The sequence below is a fragment of the Microcaecilia unicolor genome, chromosome 2 (genome assembly GCF_901765095.1).
Source record: "Microcaecilia unicolor chromosome 2, aMicUni1.1, whole genome shotgun sequence".
In the NCBI taxonomy this organism is placed as follows: Eukaryota; Metazoa; Chordata; class Amphibia; order Gymnophiona; family Siphonopidae; genus Microcaecilia; species Microcaecilia unicolor.
The window spans coordinates 213,393,873-213,418,606 of NC_044032.1; the positions used below are offsets into that span (position 1 = coordinate 213,393,873).

The 24,734-nt window shown below is 37.3% G+C and overlaps 1 protein-coding gene across 1 annotated transcript in view; it reads left to right on the forward strand.

The window, feature by feature from the left end:
- RASEF (RAS and EF-hand domain containing) overlaps positions 1 to 24,734 on the forward strand; it is a 257,435-nt gene that overhangs the window by 74,830 nt on the left and 157,871 nt on the right. The window contains exon 3 of the mRNA XM_030193700.1: positions 3,180 to 3,270. Coding sequence (XP_030049560.1) covers positions 3,180 to 3,270 — 91 coding nt within the window. The remainder of the gene's footprint in view (positions 1 to 3,179; positions 3,271 to 24,734) is intronic.

Here is a 24,734-nt window from a genome sequence, read left to right on the forward strand (position 1 = left end):
GTCCTCAAAGGTAAGAAGTTTTTTAACTGCCACTATCGGCGATTTTAATCCTGGGCGTCTCTCCTTCCTTCTCATATGTTAGAAGCAAGGCATAATATCTATAAGAAGCCATTTAAACATCGGGCTTCACCTTTAACTATAAAAATTTTTTGAACATTAAGAAAGACACTGCTATTATTATATTTCACATATCTATATATACCCTATATATATATATAGTTTTTAAAGGGGGCCATAAGTGTTTGCCGTTTTTCCTTAAAAATGAAAGTATATATAAAATTCTTGAACTTCTGTTTATTTACTCTGTATTCATTTTGTAGGCACTTATAACTTGAAATCTGTATTACTACCATATCTACAATTTGGTAAGCCTACTTCATACGATTTTTAATTTTATTTATATACACATTGGCAATTAAACTGATGACGTCATAACTACTATACATATTGAAATTAGATAAATTATACTAGTCCATTCATCAGAATCATCACATGATAAACCTTTTTTATTCTTAAAAAGCATATATACATGATGAGTTCCTCACAGATTTGAATGTATATCTGTGTGTATATACATATATATAAAAGAAAAAAATCTTTTTTTCAAAAAATTGTTTATAATTATCTGTCATATTATTTCATTTGATGTTTGTTTATACATTTTCAATTCGTTGAAATCATAAATCTTTATACTTTAAAATTTTAATTTTATTGAAGTTGCCTACATAAACATTACATGGTCGTTGGAACAATATAATTTTATGCAATTTATTAAGTCAATATAAATGTTTGTAATATCAATATTTTATTATTATCCTTGAACTTGATATATATCATTTATGTTCTTGATGTTTTTATTATCTATTTTATATATTTATTGATGTATTTATATGTTTTTGTTAATAGACCCCTGAGGCAGGCGCCTTTTTGGCGCCGAAACACGGCCCGTGTCGGGTCTTTGGCTAATAAAATACTCCTGTTGTCCCACCCTTGAAGGCCCAGTGTTGCTTTTTTTCTTTGTGTTTCTCTTACTGTATACTGTATTACCCTCTCTGCCTGTACTATCCCACGTTAATGACCATGCTCCTGAAATTGGCAGGGGGTGTGTGGCAAGATGGCGGCCTGAGTCTCGGGAGGGAGCATACTGGGCTCTGGTGTTCGCTGGCGTTTCCTCTTTGCAATTTTCCCTTCTGATGCCTCATAGTAAGCGAAAGAGGATGGTTAAAGGCCAACCGCCTCTGGTCAGAACCTCTTCTCCTGTCCAGAAGACACTAGACCAGTACACGATGAGTTGCCCACTGGAAACCAGGGTAGCAAACCCCGCTCAGAGCACCGACGGAGGGCCCTCCTGGGGTCGGAAACAACTCTATCATCCCCAGAGCTGAATCCACCACCACGCCCTGTGATATTTAGGAGCGCTTTAGGAAATCCAGCTGAAATGGAATCTGTTTTCGGCAGGATCCAGGTCGATGGTACAGCGCCCAAATTTGCAGAGAGAATAAACCAGAAGCCTGGAGCTCCCGTGGTGGCTACGTTGGAGTCCATCTGGAAGGCAATTCAAGATTTGACTGTAGCGGTAACAAAATCAGCGCAAGATACCTCCCTTCTCGTGAGAAAAGTGGACAATTTGACTCCGTCTTTGGAAAATGTTAAACAGGACTCCGCTAAACTATCTTCACAGACACAGTTAGAGGTTAACAATTTAAAATCTACAATAGAAATCTTGGTAAAAATAAGACCTTGACCACCGAAAAATAGAGCAAATTGAGAACTATAATAGACGTTTGAATCTTCGTTTATGTTTCAGCATTTTTATTGATGAGGAAATAAACATGGTATTACAGATACCATAAAATATAAAACTTCAACAGTACAATGGAACATCACATATAAGTATTGAACAGACCATCATCAAATTTTTATATACTTTTTCCCCCCCTCCTCCCTACCCTCTCTGAATCTTCGTGTATTAAATTTTCCCAGAGCTATAGGTATAACTCTGATGGATTTTTTCAAGAAATATCTGGTTGAAATTTTGACATTTCTTTTTTCAACGATTCCCCCTATTAATAAGATTTACTTTCTTCCTATTTTTCCTCAAGCTGGGGTAGAGCCTGTAAGCTCTGGAGATTTAGTTCAGACACAAGATATTGAAACTGGAATACAAACTCTTCCCGCATTATTGGAGGATTCCTTATCTGATGTTTCTAACCGTGGGATATTAATTGTCTTATTTTTATTTGAACAAGACCTCAATGCAGTAATGAGACTATACTTCAAGAACTCTCATATACCATTTTGTGGTCACAGAATATGGATATATCCAGATGTAGCAAAGGCTACACAAGACAAAAGAAAGTTATTCTTGGCTCTTAAAGAAGAGACAAGGGCTCTAGGCGCATCGTTTTTACTTGCATACCCAATGCAAATGTTTAGTTCGCTATTTGGGTATCAAGTATGGTTTTTTTTTTTACACCAGAGCAATTGCAAACTTTTTGGATATGAAGAAACTTTCTGGTGGATTGAGAGAAACAACAACTGGTTGAAGCTGTGAAAAATGTGTGGGATTAACCGGGTTAAGCTATTTCTTCTATACCTTTTTTTTAACCTTATTTTGATCTCCTCATCTTTATTTCACTCCTCCTATTCTTTTTGAGGTCTAAGGAAGAGAGATTGTAATTATTTTCTTTATATATTTTTTCTTTTTATTTCATTATTCAAGTGCTACTTGTAAGAAATTTGATATGTTATATATAAAAAAACACGCTCCTAATTCTTAGACATAGCCAATACTGTATATACGTTTAATGACATCGGACTTAGTACACACAGCCTGAGTCGGACACAATCTAACGGAGCCAGAACAGTGTACACCCAGTAATTATGCCGTGTAGGGGACAAAAACCAAGTTTAAAACAGAAAGTCTATGAATACTTTTACTTTGGAACCTGCAGGTAGATTTTTGCTGAAAAAGTATATATGGGAAGATTTGAAAATTCAATCTATGCACATTGTTTTCCTGACACCTAACTGAAAAAAAAACATATTTTGCCCTTGTAAATCACTTGGAAAATTGTTGCTCCTAATGCGTGTAGTTTGTATTTTTGCCCTTCATTGAAATGATGCTGTAGTCAGTAAGGAATTTTTAAATCATCAGAGTTATCACTTTTTAATTTTAGGGCTCAGGACAGAGCAGCGATGCAGCTGAGTGAGATGGAGGAGGAGATGGACCATAGAATACAGGCTGCAGAGAACAGTATAAGAAAGGAGGTGAGTCTTTTAGATTAAAAAAAAAATGTATATATATGTGCATGTATATAGGTATGTGTGTAGTGGTGACTGCATATTGTAAAATGTCAGCTGTGGTGTTTTGAGGGGGGGGAAGCATATTCAATGGTGCTGTATAGAAAGGTGGTGGAGCTGAATATACGTATATAGTCACTGGAGACTGCTGTATATGGAGGGTAATTTTATTACAGACTAGTATAGAAGGCCCGTTTCGGTAGGCAATGAAACGGGCGCTAGCAAGGTTTTCACAATATTGTGTGTGTGTGTGAGACAGAGGGATTTGAAGAGTGTGTCTGTGTGTGTCTGATGGAGCATGTGTGTTTGTGTGTCTAAGAGATACAAAGAGTGTGTGTGGTGAAGTGATTTCCATGATCCTCTCCTTCCCTTGCTCAGTCCGTATGTCTGTGTTGCTGGCCCCGCCCACGATTTCCATGACCCTCTCCTTCCCTTGCTCTCCGTATGTCTGTGTTGCAGGCCCCGCCCCTGAAGCTGAGTTCAATCATTTGTAGACAGCGTGACAGCAGAGCAATTCGTTCGCGTTCGTTGTTTCGTTTGAGGCAGATGGGTTAAGACAAATTACCTGCAGTTTCACATGAGCTTTTGGTGAAGTGGTTGCTAAGGAGCTTGGCTAATTGGTGACGAAGTGCCTGAAACCTGAAATACGGCTCCGTAGACAGCCTGCTGGCTTTGGCTGTTGTCTCTGCAGCTGCTTCTCCTCTCCCCTGTGACGTCGCTGCACTCCTCCGGGGTTTTCCTGCAGGGGCAGTGACGTGCAGGGGAGAGGAGGAGCGGCTGCAGAGACAACAGCCAATGCCAGTTGGCTGTCTACGGAGCTGTGTTTCTGGGTTTATAATTTTATTTTGCATCCACGTCTCACTCTCAGAGATAGATTGAAATCATACCAGCAATACTGAAACCTTCTTGCCAGCCTGCAGCACTTCACAATCACATTTGCACTCGCTTCCGTTCCTAACCACACCTCCCGCCATATTCCCTGATCAGATCTCTGAGAACGTCACCAGCACACGTCAAGCTGTATCGCTGTCCAATCCTCGGTGAGCATGTGTCAGAAACAGCTGATCACGCCACGAACTGCATTGAATGAAGGCGCTACTCCGGCGCCGAAGAACTAGATTCTCTTTGGTGGGGCCAGCAAACAACAAGCGGCGGGGCGGGCGGTGACGGCGGGGGAGGGTTGGTGGCAGGAGGGGGGGTTCAAGGGGATCGTCGGGGGGGGGGGTTCAATGTGGCGTCGGCGTCGGCTGGGGGGGGGGGGCTAAACAGTGCCCCCCCACCTAGGGCTGTGGCCCCTGCTCCAAGCGAGGTCTGGCTACGCCCCTGCCTTCAAGTGTCTCCACTTCACATAAATATGGGAAATCCGTGTCCTGAAGCTAGCTATGGGAGTGGTGTACGTAAAAGTTTAAAAGATGTAACTGCAAGAAAGATATGCTTAAAAAATCGTTTCGTGTGCTAGTATAATATCCAAACTTGCCCCAGCACTAGCAAATTGGAAAGACTTATACAGGCAATGTATGTATGTTTTATTAATCTTAAAGAAAGACATTCCACCGTATTAGTATATATATCGTTTTCTCATAACACATTGTTGCATTTAATACAAAAATATCTCCATCAGTAGGAAACAACTGACAGTAAAAACCACGCAAACCATGCTCCTACGATGGTCTATTGAAAATAAGCCGTGAAGATTGCACAACCTAAAGAAAATTATTGCTATTTGAAGTGGCTACAGAGTAAAAAAAATCCAAGAGTTGAGCATCTCACACAACTTCCACCAAAATTTATTAAAAGCGCAGCATCAACGTGGCTGGATTTTTACTACACAACCAGGGCATTGTGGCGCTTAGTTTAAATCTGCCGGTTCTCGAGGGACTTCCGGTGGAGCTACCGGCCAAAATGGCTGCCGCACATTGAGCTCCGCAAAGTCGCGATCGGGACCTCCAATAAATCAGCTGTTTTCAGCCCCCATTAAGGTCCAGCTAGAGGACGGGTAACGAGGAAGGAAAAGAGAAGGCGATCCGACTCCCTGGGAGGGAAAAAATACAAGCGGCAAACCGCAGCGGCGCGAACTGGCAATAGCGAGTCTCCCTTCCCCCATACCACGCGGCGAGAAGCGGACGCCAGAGAAATACCCGAACGCAGACCGCTATAGGATCGGAGCACAGGAACAGATCGGGCAACGTTTTTACATGCCGACAAAGTGAGTCCTTATCGAGGCAGAGGGTGCTGGCAAAGGATGGTGGATCTGTGACCGGGAGGATAGACAACGAGAGAGCTGGAACCGATGCACACAGCACGGGAAGAGGGGGAAGGAGAGGGCCTAGCGCAATGTAAGTAGCACAGACTTTAAAAATCATATTTACCAGAGATAATAGCTGGCACAGTTGCTTCAATGACTGCAGTAAGATCAACAGAAGACGATGAAAGCAGGATAAAGCAGAATTAAGAGAGCAGCTTGGAATTTAAAGAGACAGGAACACCCTTCCTCAACAGCTCTACTTTCAGTCTTGGAAAGACTTGTAGGATGTGAAAAACAACATCAGCCCTTATAAGGCGGCTGAAATAGTGGAGCAGAATTAGTTTTCTACCATACAGAGGACAAAAGAGTGCCTGGGAAGCTATTCGGATTTAAAGACAGTAAAATTTTAAAAGCACTCATTTATTATATTGTGCATGGCGACCCGAGGGTCCAAAAAAGAGCCGGAAAAATCTAAAGGAGGAGGCTCAAAGATGGCGGAGAAAAACTCCCCGTCGTCACCATCGGTGAGTTCCGCCTGGGCTTCGGAAATAGTGGCGGAAGTTAAGCTAGCGGTGGAGGACACTCTAAATCACCAACTTCAACAAATAATGGACAAGTTGGATGGCATGGATCAACGGTTCACTACCTTCACAAAAGACTTCCAGGAGGTCCAGCAGAGACTGGGAGAAGTGGAAACATCAGCACAAGAATCCTCCACGGCAATAGAAGGACTTACTAAAAAAGTAGCAGCCTTGGAAGATAAAGTGGATGATTTGGAGAACCGCTCTCGACGGAATAACCTCAGACTGGTAGGAATACCAGAATCAATAAAAGAGGGCGATCTGAGAGAATATCTGGAGTCCTGGCATGCTAAGATGTTGCACAATGAAAATACAACTGGACCCCTAAGAATAGAACGAGCACATCGTTTAGGACCCAGGAAGATGCCCAACGACCGACCGAGAGTGGTTATCCTGCGTATGCTCCACTACCAACATAAAATGGCGCTACTCACTGCTCTTAGGAAAGGAGCAACACTCGAGCTAGAGGGTCATAAAATACTATGCTTTCAAGACTATTCTACTAAAGTCTCTCTTTTGCGCAAACAGTATTCGCAGGTCTGTGGAAGACTACATAAACTACAAATCCGTTTTGGTCTATTATACCCAGCGAAACTACGTATTCAACATAATGGTGTGGTGAAGTTTTATGACACAGTGGAGGCAGCTCAAGCGTTTGTGGATCAGCTGGAGAAAGACAGACCGAGTCCTTCCACAGACAAGTAGACTTTGTTGGTGAGAGGAAAACTTGAATAATGGCGAACAGGGTGGTCAAAGAGTTGATAATTACCTCTGTTGATATTGAGTTAAATTTCTTTGAAATGGTTAATGTTGTTAATGTTGTCATTGAAGTTCCATTGCATACAAAAGGGGGGGAGACTGGTTACATACGTGTTAAAAGGGGTCCCCGATCGGAGACACGGAAGTTGAGCACCCTAGGTGCCCAAAAGAAGTAGGGGAAGACAGAGGTTGGGTGGGATAGGGGTGGGGCTAGGGGAGGATTCTTTGAGGAACTATAGCTTCATGGGCAGTTTGGAGAAACAGGGGATATACAGTTGGTTAAGGGCCACATTGGGAACTTTACGATATAGAGAGATACTAAAAGGACAGCGAGGGGGGTATTGGCTGGGATGCCCCCATCGCTCAATACGTGCAGGTCTCCATTTGGTGTATAATCTGAACAATGAGTTCACGTAATGGCACTTAAGATGGTGACCTGGAACGTGGGTGGCATCTCCTCGCCGATTAAGAGACAAAAGATACTCCAAGCATTACACAAACAAAAAGTAGACATAGCTTTTCTTCAAGAGACGCATTTGAACGCGAAAGAACATGAGAAATTACGTAGGTGATGGGTTGGAGATTACTACGAATCCCCGGCGCAAGCCAAAAAAGCAGGAGTTATAATATTAATCAAAAAAGGGATTCAAGTCCATACTCATAAGATTGTTGCAGATGCGGAGGGCAGATATGTACTTGTACACTTAACAATAGAACGACAAACAGTAGTGTTGTGCAATGTATATGCCCCCAATACGTATAATAAAACTTTTTACAAAAAACTCCTGCAACACCTAACAGGCTTTGATGGAATTCCCATGCTAGTAGGGGGAGACTTTAATGCAGTGGCTGATCCTAGGTTGGATAGATCACATGGGGAGAAGAGGGGGTCGGGGTCGGATTCGAGAGGCATAAACATGTTAAGTGAGGTCCTAGACTTGGTGGATGTGTGGCGGACTCTGCACCCATTAGAACGGGATTATACCCATTTGTCCCGCGCACATGCCACCATGTCACGAATTGACTACATATTTCTTTCACGCAATTTATTTACAAGGCTGCGGGAGACAGACATAGGTCCCATAAAAATATCTGATCATGCGATGGTAACTGCAGTACTGGAGCCACCCGAGCCCGCACCAGGACAATTTCAATGGAGATTTCCTACTCGGCTGTACACTGACAGAACATTTCTAAACTACATAACACAGAAGTATAAGTATTTTCAAGAAACTAACCAGGAGCATAGGGACAACCCAATTTTATACTGGGATACAGCTAAAGCCGTACTACGGGGAGAGATTATAGCATACACGAGTCATCAAAAAAGGGTACGGGAGAAGGAGTTGTTTAGATTAGAAAAAGAAGTAACAAGAGTGCGGAAAGCATATGGGCGACATCATAGTTTGCAACTTAAAGCCCAACTTTTAGAATTGCAGCAGGCCCTAAATGAAGGGATTCATCAAAAGGCCCAAAAAAATTATGCTTATTACAGATACCAACTATACAAATATGCCAACAAAAATAGTAGGATGCTCGCACGGTTGTCAAAATCTAGGCAAGGGCCCTCAAAAATAGACGCCTTGTATTCTCCTAGTGGGGTATTAGAGAATACGGATGTTCAAATCAATAAAATCCTGGTAGACTATTACACGCATTTATACTCGCCCCCTGATCCACCCCCGTTAGATAGCGAGATATACTTCAGTAGACAAGACAACGTCCGAGTGGACCCGGACGGTCTGGCTATGTTAAATGCCCCCATAACAACTGACGAAGTAGCGTGGGCAATACAGCAGGGTCCTTTGGGGAAGGCCCCAGGCCCAGATGGATATAGAGGGGAATTCTATAAAATGCTGAGGGAGGAGGTGGCACCACCACTCACAGATATGTTTAATACCATAGTGCAGGATCAACGAATGCCTCCCTCCTTACGACTAGCACAAATTATAGTGTTACCGAAGCCGGGACGCGATACGAAGAAACCAGAATCCTATAGGCCGATTTCGCTTCTTAATTATGAGGCCAAATTATACGCCAAAGTCTTAGCCAACCGATTAGCCCGTATATTGCCAGATATTGTTGAGGAATCGCAAGTGGGTTTTGTGCAGGGCAGAAGTATTACCAAGAATATCAGGAAAATACTTACAACGTTGGAGGTAGTATCTAACCAGGCCATACCATCTGTGTTAGTCAGCTTTGATGCCGAAAAGGCATTTGACAGAGTGGTGTGGGATTTTTTGTTTGGGACGTTAGAAGCATATGGAATAAGCGGGTTTTTTCAGGAGGCAATACGGGCGTTATACTATCTTCCACAGGCCCAAATGTGGGTTAATGGAATACTATCTGCCCCCTTCTCGATATATCGGGGAACTAGACAAGGCTGTCCACTGTCACCTTTGCTATTCGTATTAACATTAGATCCCTTGATCAGAGATATTCAAGGGACGCCTGATGTGAAGGGAGTGGCGGTGGGCGCAGAAACGTTCAAGATCGCAGCATTTGCAGACGACCTATTAGCTCATCTGACTAATCCAAGTACCTCATTGACAGCTTTATTAGAATGTATGGTAGAATATGGGGATTTCTCAGGTTTTAAGTTAAATTTGGAGAAATCAGAAGCATTGCTGGGTGGGGAGAAGCGCGAGGAGAGTTGGCAAGGCCGTGTTCCATTGAGATGGGCAGATGGGTCATTTCGTTATTTAGGAGTGCAGTTGTCCATGGATACCTCAAAGTTGTATCACCTGAATATAGAGAAACTGCTACAGGATACAAGACACTCTCTTGAGCGGTGGAGCCATCTGCCCCTATCACTTACTGGGAGAATTAATATGTTTAAAATGTTCATCTTCCCTAGATGGCTCTACATCTTACAAGCCATACCAATACACTTATTAAGAAGAGATATACGAAAGTTAAATAGGATTTGCAGGAAATTCCTTTGGGATGGGAAGAAGTCCAAATTACGTTTAGAATATCTTTATGATAATTGGACACAAGGAGGCTTGGGATTACCCAATACTCAAAGATATAACCAGGCCTGCTTACTGAGACATCTCAGAGACTGGGTGCTAGGCACAAATCAGTATACCCCTATTGGGAGGGAGAGGGCACTGTATAGGCCTTGGCATATGAATTTTCTTCTGCAGGCTAAGTCAACTAGTTTACCGTCTATATGTAAGAACAGTATTTTATTACAACCTTTAAGACAGATCTGGCGTATCCTAATGATGGCTTGGAATCATAATCCAAATGTTAGTGATCAGTTACCTCTTCAAGGGAATGGGGACTTTCAACCTGGAATGGAAGTAGGGACCATTAAAAACTGGGCAGAAATGGGAATCACTTTAGTGGAACACTTAACCAATGCGGATGGAAGGTTGTATACATTCCAAGATTTACAGCAGAGGTTATCCCTAACAAACAAGGATCACTACACTTATAGACAATTACACCACTATTGGTATAGCTTAGATCAAGAGGCTCTGGGTACAAAAATGGGTCAAAAGCTTAGGGAATTTTTAAAGGGGGATGCATACGATCAGGTTTCCATATCTAGTTTACATAAGGCGCTTCTGTCGCTTTGCCCACTTCGCAATTATGAAGCACTCACTGCAGCCTGGAGTAAAGACTTGGGATATGAATTGAAAGGAGTAAATTTTACGAAACTGATCATAGATATCCCAAAACAGGTGGGGGGGGCGGAGCTGCAGGAGAGTCAATACAGAATAATACACAGGGGATACATGACACAAACACAAGCAGCGAGAGCGGGGTGGACACCTGATGCCCAATGTTCCAAATGCAACAGAGGACGGAATACCTTTTTGCATGCATTTTGGAGGTGCGATAGAGTAAAAATATTTTGGAAGGCGGTGCATAAATACACTTGAGAGCATCATTGATCAAAAAATACTCCCATCCTGGAGAGGAGCACTTTTAAATAGAAGGACAGCCTACGGGATTTCAGATAGGAATTTGGAACAATTGATATGCAGGGCTTATGCCGTGGGGAAAAAATGCATACTTAGACACTGGATGCAGGAGGTGCCGCCCTCCTTCTGGCATTGGAGAAATAGGTTTCATGAATTGATGCTATGGGAGGCCAGGGAAGCCCAGGGCACTTCCAAGAAAAGAAAGAAGTTTATCTCCATCTGGACCAAGTATATACAAAGTATATCCCATAAAGCGAGAAGTGCAATATTAAATAAATTTTCCACATAGGGGAGCATAAAGGTGGGAGAGGATAATGGCAAATAGAGTTCAATGGAAAAATAAAAAAGGTGGGAAAAAAAGGTCAGGCTATCCAAAGGATGGAATCAAATGTTTTTTATAAAAAAACAAAGTTTATTAATCCTTAAACGAATGAATGATATAATAATAACACATTAAAATTGACTCGACACAAACGTTGTGTTTCGGCCAAAAGGCCTACATCAGGAGTCTATAAAACATAAACAAACGATAAATAATGAGTAAATTGATAAATAAATTAAACATATAAGAATATTAAAATGAAAAATGTTAAAAATATTGAAATAAAAAATATTAAAAGAATTAGACTGAAAGAGGAACGTATATAGATTGTCAAAAAATTATATATTATACAACACAGAATTATACTGAAAGGAGAACATATATAGATTATTAAAAACATATTATTGCCACAAATAAAATTATATAATCAATGCCACAAATAAAATAATAAATAAAATTATATAAACTTGAAGCTTATTAAAAACTATACATTTAAATGACCTTTATAAGGAAAAAACATATATATAAATATATATACATACATGGGAGTAAGAGGTAATATATTAAATGACTTTTGCAAAAAAACAAATATATGTATATACCTACATGGGAATAAGAAATTAAGTGAAAAAAACTGACCTTATTAGTCAAATTGAGATTAAGATTGTAAATTCAAAAGTAATCTCGTAACGCAGCTAAAAGATTCCAAAGATCTGTAAGTAAGATCTTAGCAATGGTCTGTAGAAAACAAAGAAAATTTAGATGGAAAAATAAACCATATAGAAGTATGAGTAAACATTTATGAAAAATAATAGACATGTATGGCTATTAGGTAACACTAAACAGTCTTGATTAGACAAACGAAAAAACTTAATGAGACAAACGAAAAGAACGAAAAAAACGAAAAAAACTTTTTAATGTGACTTGCCTAATCGAACCTTTATAACACTGGTTCGGGATTAAAACATCACAGTAACCCAAAATGTATATAAAAAAAGGTAGTTAAAACGTGGCAAAAATTATTATATAGAAATAGCCATTGGGACACACCGGATAATATAATTAGATAGAAAAAGAAAGAAAAAGAAAGTCTATGATCTGCCTATTGAACCGTTATGCAGACCTGCTCCGGGGTTGAAACATCCAGGAAGCTCAAACCATAACATTGGCTGCAAATACATTGAAAAAGAACCTCCATATTTTATGTTATAAAACTCCACATTATATAAGTGATAATAAAAAAAATGTGTGGCAAAACGCGGCGGTGTGAAAGCCGCGAACCGCATGTATTAAAAAAGAGAAAAGAGCTCAAGTCACATACCTTAAGAAAGACCGTTATGTGAATGGACCGTCTGGCGTGGTGATCTCAAAGTAAATAATAAGGGAAAACCTAAATTCCATGGCAGTTTAAGTAACAAAAAAGGCGCGAAAAAAACTAGCAAGTCATGGATGACGCTGGTACCAGCTGATTGCTCTACAGTCATCCATACGTTTATCGTGCGTAAGAACGTCATTGCGTGAAGAAGTGAAATAAACGAAAGGAAAAAGATCGCTCTACAGTCATTCATGCGTCTATCGTACGTAAGAACGTCATTACGTGAAAAGGTGAAATAACCATACTATTTAGCCGTCCAAGCATCTCGCATGCGTGAGTTAGACAATGTAAGTCAATTGAATGGATGAAAATGCTGTGAAACATCATAGAAATAAATGTGAGAGAGATTAAATGAAATATATACATATATAACAAAGATAAAAATAAGGAAAAAGGGTGAATATATTTTTTGAATAAATGAATTTAGAATTAGTACTATGTCCCATGTATGTATAGAAATATGATAAAATCAATAAGGATAATAAATGCATAGGATGTTGTATAATATCAAAAACAATGGATGGCAAAATATAAATGATATCATGACAAACGTAATATGTGGCAAAATAAATGATATCATATAAAAGAAAGCATGATATACAATATGTGGCAAAATAAATGATATCATATAAAAGAAAGCATGATATACAATAAATATGTGGACACAAACATAAAAAATGTGCACAAGATAATAATTCAATTGTGGCTAAACAATATTGAATATGAAATGAAACCAAATGTTTGTACATTGTGTATAAATATTATAATTAGAAAAACTATATAAATGAGAAAATAATAATAATAATAATACCATATCTATATTTACATTAATAAAACATAGGCAATGACTGAATTAAAGAAGGTGTTCAAGCTAAAATTAGAGAGGTGTTCAGACTATAAAAATGGACGAAAGTCTATCTCATTGTTTAGGCCATTGGGACTAAGGGTATTAAGATCATAGATTAATCTTTGTTCTTCCTGTAGTATAAGTTTATCAAGGTCACCTCCCCTCCATTTGTTATTAAATGTCTTAAACACAAGATACTTGATGTCTGCTATGGTATGATTAGTCGTATGCCAGTGTTGAACTAGAGGTGCAGATTGGATGTTCCTAGATATGCAGCTTCTATGTTCAATGATGCGTGTTTTAATGGATCTAACAGTTTTGCCCACGTATAACAAAGAGCATGGGCATTGAATGATATAAATAACCTGAGAAGTATTGCAATTTGAAGAATGTTTTAACACAAAAGATTTATTGGTGATAGGATGAATGAAACAAGTGGTCTCCATGCATAGGTCACATACACTACATCGTCCACATCTTCTATGTCCTAAATAGAGGCTATCTAAAGGATCCCTTATATCTGGCAAAGTAGAAGGGACTAAATATTCTTTTAAATTTCTGTTTCTTGAATATGCGATTACTAAATCTTTGTTATTGAAGCAATCAAGGCCCTCCAAGATATGCCAGTGTTTGCGTATAGATTTGGCAATGTGCTTAGATAAAAAAGAATACTTGAGTGTACATACAATATCTGGGTTCTTCTTTTGTCGGTTGGGTTGAAGCAGTTCTTCACGATTCTGGGCTAATGCTTTGGTATATCCAGCTTCAATATGTTTCTGAGGATACCCTCTAGCGAAAAATCTATTGCTCATGGATGCAGCTTGTATATTGAATTCCTCAAAATCTGTGCAAATCCGGCGAAGACGGAGAAACTGACATAAGGGTAGATTACTTTTCAATTTGGGGTTATGATAGCTGGAATAATGCAGAAAAGTATTCCGGTCAGTAGGTTTCTTATATATGGTTGTGTTGAATAAATAATCATCTTTTCGAATAGTGAGGTCCAAAAAATTGATCTGGTGATTATTGTAGTCAGACTTGAATTTGAGATTAGGGTCCTGGGCATTGATCCAGTCAAAAAAAGAAAGTAGAGTATCTTCACTTCCTTGCCATAGAATGAAAATGTCATCTATGTATCGACGATAGATCTTAATATGTTCTTTGAATGGGTGTGATGTCAAATGTTGTTTTTCAAAATCTCCGACATAAAGATTGGCTATGTCGGGAGCCATACTTGAGCCCATGGCTGTGCCTTTAATTTGTTGATAAAAATTCCTTTCAAAACCAAAATAATTTTGTGTCAGTGCAATAGTTGCACATGTCAAAATCAAATGATTTGGAATGCGTCTGTGTGTAGATCTGTCTTGTAATGTATTTTCAATAATTCTGAGAGCCTCCAACTGCGGAATATTAGTGTATAATGATTCTATGTCCATGGTGACAAGTATAGTGTCTATAAGTGGACCCTCATAATCCTGCAAGATGTTTATCATATGAGTAGTATCTTGAATAAATGATGGTATTAACGGTACAAACGGTCTCAAGAAAAAATCAACAAATATGGACAAGGGTTCTAATATTGATCCATTGCCTGAAATAATTGGTCTCCCAGGAGGGTTAATGAGTGATTTATGTATTTTTGGCAATACATAGATGGTTGGAATAGTTGGGTGTAAGACTTGTAGAAAGTCCTTCTCTTTCTGTGTAATAAAACCCATCCTGGATGCAATATCGATAAGTTCTTTAATGTCCTTTTGTATGTCCATCGTGGGATCCTTATCCAGAGGCACATAAAACTCGCGATCATTCAATTGCCTCTTGATTTCATTAATGTAATCGGTCCTGTTAATGATCACAATTCCTCCACCTTTATCGGCGGGTTTAATGACAATGTCGTGATTGTTTGCTAATTCTCTGATAACCCGATGTTCAGTTGTACTAATGTTGTAGTGTCGTGGTTTTTTGTTCCTTTCAAATTTCTTAATATCTTTTTCTACGCATGAATGGAACGCTGTTATCAGAGGGTGTAATTGTCCTGGAGGCATCCATGTTGATGGTTTCTTGACCACCGATACATCCTGGTAAGGAGTGATGGATTTAGAAAATGTTTGTATGATTTGTAGTTTACGTTGGAATTTGAAAAGATCAACACGTGTGTTGAAAGCATTGTATCCAGCTGTGGGTACAAATGATAACCCTTTCTTAAGAATACTTTCTTCAACCTCTGATAAGTCATGACTGGATAAATTAAAAATGGGAGTAGATTCTTCTAATCTCGGTAGGGAAATCGATTGTTGGATTGATCCCTGTGTTGGTACCGCTGGAATGGACCGGGTCTTCCTCTTCCTCTTCCTCTTTGGAATGACCTGTTTTGAAACATTCTTTGTGGTGCAGGATTGGTATCCTTCTTCCATAGCTCTTCTAAAAAAAGATTAGTACGGGATACTGATTGAAATTCTTGTCGCTGTACTGAAGGGGTGTCATGTGCTGACGAATGTCTGGAGTGACCCAGATGATGGGGACGGGAACAAGGACTACCCAAAGGGGAGGTATAAAGGTCACAAGAATCACTCCTAATCCGCTTATGTCTATGTTCAATTTGATGGTGTTCTATTGCTTCTGTAGATGGAATGTATCTAGTATTGTTTTGTGACCTTGGGGCATGAATGTTTTTAGACTTATTGTTGCTGGTAAAATATGGTTTAGCTTTGGAGAATGGATATACTGATTCCTTTTTATAATCCAACTCATCTCTTCTGAATTTGCTATTCTTAGTTTCTTTCGTGTCATTCCTAAATTTAGCTATTTTAATGTCTACATCTTTAATTATCTCATCAAAGTGAGGATCCTGAGAATGTAAAACATCTAATTTAGTGACAAGCGTATCTTTAAGGGCTTTACTCTTTGCCTGTGAAGCTTCTGCAATAAGGATCATAAGATCCAAACTACATTTATTTAAAATAGCACACCACTTGTTTAAAAAGTCCTGATTGTCCAAAAACATGGTGGGTGCTTTTGAAATTCTCAGTCCTCTAGGAATACGCCTACTTTTACAATAATTGAGCATGGTAAAAAAATGCAATTCATTCCTGACAATATTCTTCTTGGTATTGACGATATCCAACCATTGTTGCATCAATGATATTTCTGGTGGTGAATAATGTTCCTCTTCCTGATCCAATTGTTGTAACAGTTGGTTTAAATGATCATCACTAAAACTTAAAACATTGGTCCAGCTTTGGAATGCCATGACAGAGTCCCGGTGCTATAGACTAAAGAGAATCCACATACAGTGGAGAACTCAATAGATCCCACGGGTAGTGAAAGGAAAAATAAAAAAGGTGGGAAAAAAGGTCAGGCTATCCAAAGGATGGAATCAAATGTTTTTTATAAAAAAACAAAGTTTATTAATCCTTAAACGAATGAATGATATAATAATAACACATTAAAATTGACTCGACACAAACGTTGTGTTTCGGCCAAAAGGCCTACATCAGGAGTCTATAAAACATAAACAAACGATAAATAAATGAGTAAATTGATAAATAAATTAAACATATAAGAATATTAAAATGAAAAATGTTAAAAATATTGAAATAAAAAATATTAAAAGAATTAGACTGAAAGAGGAACGTATATAGATTGTCAAAAAATTATATATTATACAACACAGAATTATACTGAAAGGAGAACATATATAGATTATTAAAAACATATTATTGCCACAAATAAAATTATATAATCAATGCCACAAATAAAATAATAAATAAAATTATATAAACTTGAAGCTTATTAAAAACTATACATTTAAATGACCTTTATAAGGAAAAAACATATATATAAATATATATACATACATGGGAGTAAGAGGTAATATATTAAATGACTTTTGCAAAAAAACAAATATATGTATATACCTACATGGGAATAAGAAATTAAGTGAAAAAAACTGACCTTATTAGTCAAATTGAGATTAAGATTGTAAATTCAAAAGTAATCTCGTAACGCAGCTAAAAGATTCCAAAGATCTGTAAGTAAGATCTTAGCAATGGTCTGTAGAAAACAAAGAAAATTTAGATGGAAAAATAAACCATATAGAAGTATGAGTAAACATTTATGAAAAATAATAGACATGTATGGCTATTAGGTAACACTAAACAGTCTTGATTAGACAAACGAAAAAACTTAATGAGACAAACGAAAAGAACGAAAAAAACGAAAAAAACTTTTTAATGTGACTTGCCTAATCGAACCTTTATAACACTGGTTCGGGATTAAAACATCACAGTAACCCAAAATGTATATAAAAAAAGGTAGTTAAAACGTGGCAAAAATTATTATATAGAAATAGCCATTGGGACACACCGGATAATATAATTAGATAGAAAAAGAAAGAAAAAGAAAGTCTATGATCTGCCTATTGAACCGTTATGCAGACCTGCTCCGGGGTTGAAACATCCAGGAAGCTCAAACCATAACATTGGCTGCAAATACATTGAAAAAGATCCCACGATGGACATACAAAAGGACATTAAAGAACTTATCGATATTGCATCCAGGATGGGTTTTATTACACAGAAAGAGAAGGACTTTCTACAAGTCTTACACCCAACTATTCCAACCATCTATGTATTGCCAAAAATACATAAATCACTCATTAACCCTCCTGGGAGACCAATTATTTCAGGCAATGGATCAATATTAGAACCCTTGTCCATATTTGTTGATTTTTTCTTGAGACCGTTTGTACCGTTAATACCATCATTTATTCAAGATACTACTCATATGATAAACATCTTGCAGGATTATGAGGGTCCACTTATAGACACTATACTTGTCACCATGGACATAGAATCATTATACACTAATATTCCGCAGTTGGAGGCTCTCAGAATTATTGAAAATACATTACAAGACAGATCTACACACAGACGCATTCCAAATCATTTGATTTTGACATGTGCAACTATTGCACTGACACAAAATTATTTTGGTTTTGAAAGGAATTTTTATCAACAAATTAAAGGCACAGCCATGGGCTCAAGTATGGCTCCCGACATAGCCAATCTTTATGTCGGAGATTTTGAAAAACAACATTTGACATCACACCCATTCAAAGAACATATTAAGATCTATCGTCGATACATAGATGACATTTTCATTCTATGGCAAGGAAGTGAAGATACTCTACTTTCTTTTTTTGACTGGATCAATGCCCAGGACCCTAATCTCAAATTCAAGTCTGACTACAATAATCACCAGATCAATTTTTTGGACCTCACTATTCGAAAAGATGATTATTTATTCAACACAACCATATATAAGAAACCTACTGACCGGAATACTTTTCTGCATTATTCCAGCTATCATAACCCCAAATTGAAAAGTAATCTACCCTTATGTCAGTTTCTCCGTCTTCGCCGGATTTGCACAGATTTTGAGGAATTCAATATACAAGCTGCATCCATGAGCAATAGATTTTTCGCTAGAGGGTATCCTCAGAAACATATTGAAGCTGGATATACCAAAGCATTAGCCCAGAATCGTGAAGAACTGCTTCAACCCAACCGACAAAAGAAGAACCCAGATATTGTATGTACACTCAAGTATTCTTTTTTATCTAAGCACATTGCCAAATCTATACGCAAACACTGGCATATCTTGGAGGGCCTTGATTGCTTCAATAACAAAGATTTAGTAATCGCATATTCAAGAAACAGAAATTTAAAAGAATATTTAGTCCCTTCTACTTTGCCAGATATAAGGGATCCTTTAGATAGCCTCTATTTAGGACATAGAAGATGTGGACGATGTAGTGTATGTGACCTATGCATGGAGACCACTTGTTTCATTCATCCTATCACCAATAAATCTTTTGTGTTAAAACATTCTTCAAATTGCAATACTTCTCAGGTTATTTATATCATTCAATGCCCATGCTCTTTGTTATACGTGGGCAAAACTGTTAGATCCATTAAAACACGCATCATTGAACATAGAAGCTGCATATCTAGGAACATCCAATCTGCACCTCTAGTTCAACACTGGCATACGACTAATCATACCATAGCAGACATCAAGTATCTTGTGTTTAAGACATTTAATAACAAATGGAGGGGAGGTGACCTTGATAAACTTATACTACAGGAAGAACAAAGATTAATCTATGATCTTAATACCCTTAGTCCCAATGGCCTAAACAATGAGATAGACTTTCGTCCATTTTTATAGTCTGAACACCTCTCTAATTTTAGCTTGAACACCTTCTTTAATTCAGTCATTGCCTATGTTTTATTAATGTAAATATAGATATGGTATTATTATTATTATTTTCTCATTTATATAGTTTTTCTAATTATAATATTTATACACAATGTACAAACATTTGGTTTCATTTCATATTCAATATTGTTTAGCCACAATTGAATTATTATCTTGTGCACATTTTTTATGTTTGTGTCCACATATTTATTGTATATCATGCTTTCTTTTATATGATATCATTTATTTTGCCACATATTGTATATCATGCTTTCTTTTATATGATATCATTTATTTTGCCACATATTACGTTTGTCATGATATCATTTATATTTTGCCATCCATTGTTTTTGATATTATACAACATCCTATGCATTTATTATCCTTATTGATTTTATCATATTTCTATACATACATGGGACATAGTACTAATTCTAAATTCATTTATTCAAAAAATATATTCACCCTTTTTCCTTATTTTTATCTTTGTTATATATGTATATATTTCATTTAATCTCTCTCACATTTATTTCTATGATGTTTCACAGCATTTTCATCCATTCAATTGACTTACATTGTCTAACTCACGCATGCGAGATGCTTGGACGGCTAAATAGTATGGTTATTTCACCTTTTCACGTAATGACGTTCTTACGTACGATAGACGCATGAATGACTGTAGAGCGATCTTTTTCCTTTCGTTTATTTCACTTCTTCACGCAATGACGTTCTTACGCACGATAAACGTATGGATGACTGTAGAGCAATCAGCTGGTACCAGCGTCATCCATGACTTGCTAGTTTTTTTCGCGCCTTTTTTGTTACTTAAACTGCCATGGAATTTAGGTTTCCCCTTATTATTTACTTTGAGATCACCACGCCAGACGGTCCATTCACATAACGGTCTTTCTTAAGGTATGTGACTTGAGCTCTTTTCTCTTTTTTAATACATGCGGTTCGCGGCTTTCACACCGCCGCGTTTTGCCACACATTTTTTTTATTATCACTTATATAATGTGGAGTTTTATAACATAAAATATGGAGGTTCTTTTTCAATGTATTTGCAGCCAATGTTATGGTTTGAGCTTCCTGGATGTTTCAACCCCGGAGCAGGTCTGCATAACGGTTCAATAGGCAGATCATAGACTTTCTTTTTCTTTCTTTTTCTATCTAATTATATTATCCGGTGTGTCCCAATGGCTATTTCTATATAATAATTTTTGCCACGTTTTAACTACCTTTTTTTATATACATTTTGGGTTACTGTGATGTTTTAATCCCGAACCAGTGTTATAAAGGTTCGATTAGGCAAGTCACATTAAAAAGTTTTTTTCGTTTTTTTCGTTCTTTTCGTTTGTCTCATTAAGTTTTTTCGTTTGTCTAATCAAGACTGTTTAGTGTTACCTAATAGCCATACATGTCTATTATTTTTCATAAATGTTTACTCATACTTCTATATGGTTTATTTTTCCATCTAAATTTTCTTTGTTTTCTACAGACCATTGCTAAGATCTTACTTACAGATCTTTGGAATCTTTTAGCTGCGTTACGAGATTACTTTTGAATTTACAATCTTAATCTCAATTTGACTAATAAGGTCAGTTTTTTTCACTTAATTTCTTATTCCCATGTAGGTATATACATATATTTGTTTTTTTGCAAAAGTCATTTAATATATTACCTCTTACTCCCATGTATGTATATATATTTATATATATGTTTTTTCCTTATAAAGGTCATTTAAATGTATAGTTTTTAATAAGCTTCAAGTTTATATAATTTTATTTATTATTTTATTTGTGGCATTGATTATATAATTTTATTTGTGGCAATAATATGTTTTTAATAATCTATATATGTTCTCCTTTCAGTATAATTCTGTGTTGTATAATATATAATTTTTTGACAATCTATATACGTTCCTCTTTCAGTCTAATTCTTTTAATATTTTTTATTTCAATATTTTTAACATTTTTCATTTTAATATTCTTATATGTTTAATTTATTTATCAATTTACTCATTTATTTATCGTTTGTTTATGTTTTATAGACTCCTGATGTAGGCCTTTTGGCCGAAACACAACGTTTGTGTCGAGTCAATTTTAATGTGTTATTATTATATCATTCATTCGTTTAAGGATTAATAAACTTTGTTTTTTTATAAAAAAACATTTGATTCCATCCTTTGGATAGCCTGACCTTTTTTCCCACCTTTTTTATTTTTCCTTTCACTACCCGTGGGATCTATTGAGTTCTCCACTGTATGTGGATTCTCTTTAGTCTATAGCACCGGGACTCTGTCATGGCATTCCAAAGCTGGACCAATGTTTTAAGTTTTAGTGATGATCATTTAAACCAACTGTTACAACAATTGGATCAGGAAGAGGAACATTATTCACCACCAGAAATATCATTGATGCAACAATGGTTGGATATCGTCAATACCAAGAAGAATATTGTCAGGAATGAATTGCATTTTTTTACCATGCTCAATTATTGTAAAAGTAGGCGTATTCCTAGAGGACTGAGAATTTCAAAAGCACCCACCATGTTTTTGGACAATCAGGACTTTTTAAACAAGTGGTGTGCTATTTTAAATAAATGTAGTTTGGATCTTATGATCCTTATTGCAGAAGCTTCACAGGCAAAGAGTAAAGCCCTTAAAGATACGCTTGTCACTAAATTAGATGTTTTACATTCTCAGGATCCTCACTTTGATGAGATAATTAAAGATGTAGACATTAAAATAGCTAAATTTAGGAATGACACGAAAGAAACTAAGAATAGCAAATTCAGAAGAGATGAGTTGGATTATAAAAAGGAATCAGTATATCCATTCTCCAAAGCTAAACCATATTTTACCAGCAACAATAAGTCTAAAAACATTCATGCCCCAAGGTCACAAAACAATACTAGATACATTCCATCTACAGAAGCAATAGAACACCATCAAATTGAACATAGACATAAGCGGATTAGGAGTGATTCTTGTGACCTTTATACCTCCCCTTTGGGTAGTCCTTGTTCCCGTCCCCATCATCTGGGTCACTCCAGACATTCGTCAGCACATGACACCCCTTCAGTACAGCGACAAGAATTTCAATCAGTATCCCGTACTAATCTTTTTTTAGAAGAGCTATGGAAGAAGGATACCAATCCTGCACCACAAAGAATGTTTCAAAACAGGTCATTCCAAAGAGGAAGAGGAAGAGGAAGAGGAAGACCCGGTCCATTCCAGCGGTACCAACACAGGGATCAATCCAACAATCGATTTCCCTACCGAGATTAGAAGAATCTACTCCCATTTTTAATTTATCCAGTCATGACTTATCAGAGGTTGAAGAAAGTATTCTTAAGAAAGGGTTATCATTTGTACCCACAGCTGGATACAATGCTTTCAACACACGTGTTGATCTTTTCAAATTCCAACGTAAACTACAAATCATACAAACATTTTCTAAATCCATCACTCCTTACCAGGATGTATCGGTGGTCAAGAAACCATCAACATGGATGCCTCCAGGACAATTACACCCTCTGATAACAGCGTTCCATTCATGCGTAGAAAAAGATATTAAGAAATTTGAAAGGAACAAAAAACCACGACACTACAACATTAGTACAACTGAACATCGGGTTATCAGAGAATTAGCAAACAATCACGACATTGTCATTAAACCCGCCGATAAAGGTGGAGGAATTGTGATCATTAACAGGACCGATTACATTAATGAAATCAAGAGGCAATTGAATGATCGCGAGTTTTATGTGCCTCTGGATAAGGATCCCACGATGGACATACAAAAGGACATTAAAGAACTTATCGATATTGCATCCAGGATGGGTTTTATTACACAGAAAGAGAAGGACTTTCTACAAGTCTTACACCCAACTATTCCAACCATCTATGTATTGCCAAAAATACATAAATCACTCATTAACCCTCCTGGGAGACCAATTATTTCAGGCAATGGATCAATATTAGAACCCTTGTCCATATTTGTTGATTTTTTCTTGAGACCGTTTGTACCGTTAATACCATCATTTATTCAAGATACTACTCATATGATAAACATCTTGCAGGATTATGAGGGTCCACTTATAGACACTATACTTGTCACCATGGACATAGAATCATTATACACTAATATTCCGCAGTTGGAGGCTCTCAGAATTATTGAAAATACATTACAAGACAGATCTACACACAGACGCATTCCAAATCATTTGATTTTGACATGTGCAACTATTGCACTGACACAAAATTATTTTGGTTTTGAAAGGAATTTTTATCAACAAATTAAAGGCACAGCCATGGACTCAAGTATGGCTCCCGACATAGCCAATCTTTATGTCGGAGATTTTGAAAAACAACATTTGACATCACACCCATTCAAAGAACATATTAAGATCTATCGTCGATACATAGATGACATTTTCATTCTATGGCAAGGAAGTGAAGATACTCTACTTTCTTTTTTTGACTGGATCAATGCCCAGGACCCTAATCTCAAATTCAAGTCTGACTACAATAATCACCAGATCAATTTTTTGGACCTCACTATTCGAAAAGATGATTATTTATTCAACACAACCATATATAAGAAACCTACTGACCGGAATACTTTTCTGCATTATTCCAGCTATCATAACCCCAAATTGAAAAGTAATCTACCCTTATGTCAGTTTCTCCGTCTTCGCCGGATTTGCACAGATTTTGAGGAATTCAATATACAAGCTGCATCCATGAGCAATAGATTTTTCGCTAGAGGGTATCCTCAGAAACATATTGAAGCTGGATATACCAAAGCATTAGCCCAGAATCGTGAAGAACTGCTTCAACCCAACCGACAAAAGAAGAACCCAGATATTGTATGTACACTCAAGTATTCTTTTTTATCTAAGCACATTGCCAAATCTATACGCAAACACTGGCATATCTTGGAGGGCCTTGATTGCTTCAATAACAAAGATTTAGTAATCGCATATTCAAGAAACAGAAATTTAAAAGAATATTTAGTCCCTTCTACTTTGCCAGATATAAGGGATCCTTTAGATAGCCTCTATTTAGGACATAGAAGATGTGGACGATGTAGTGTATGTGAC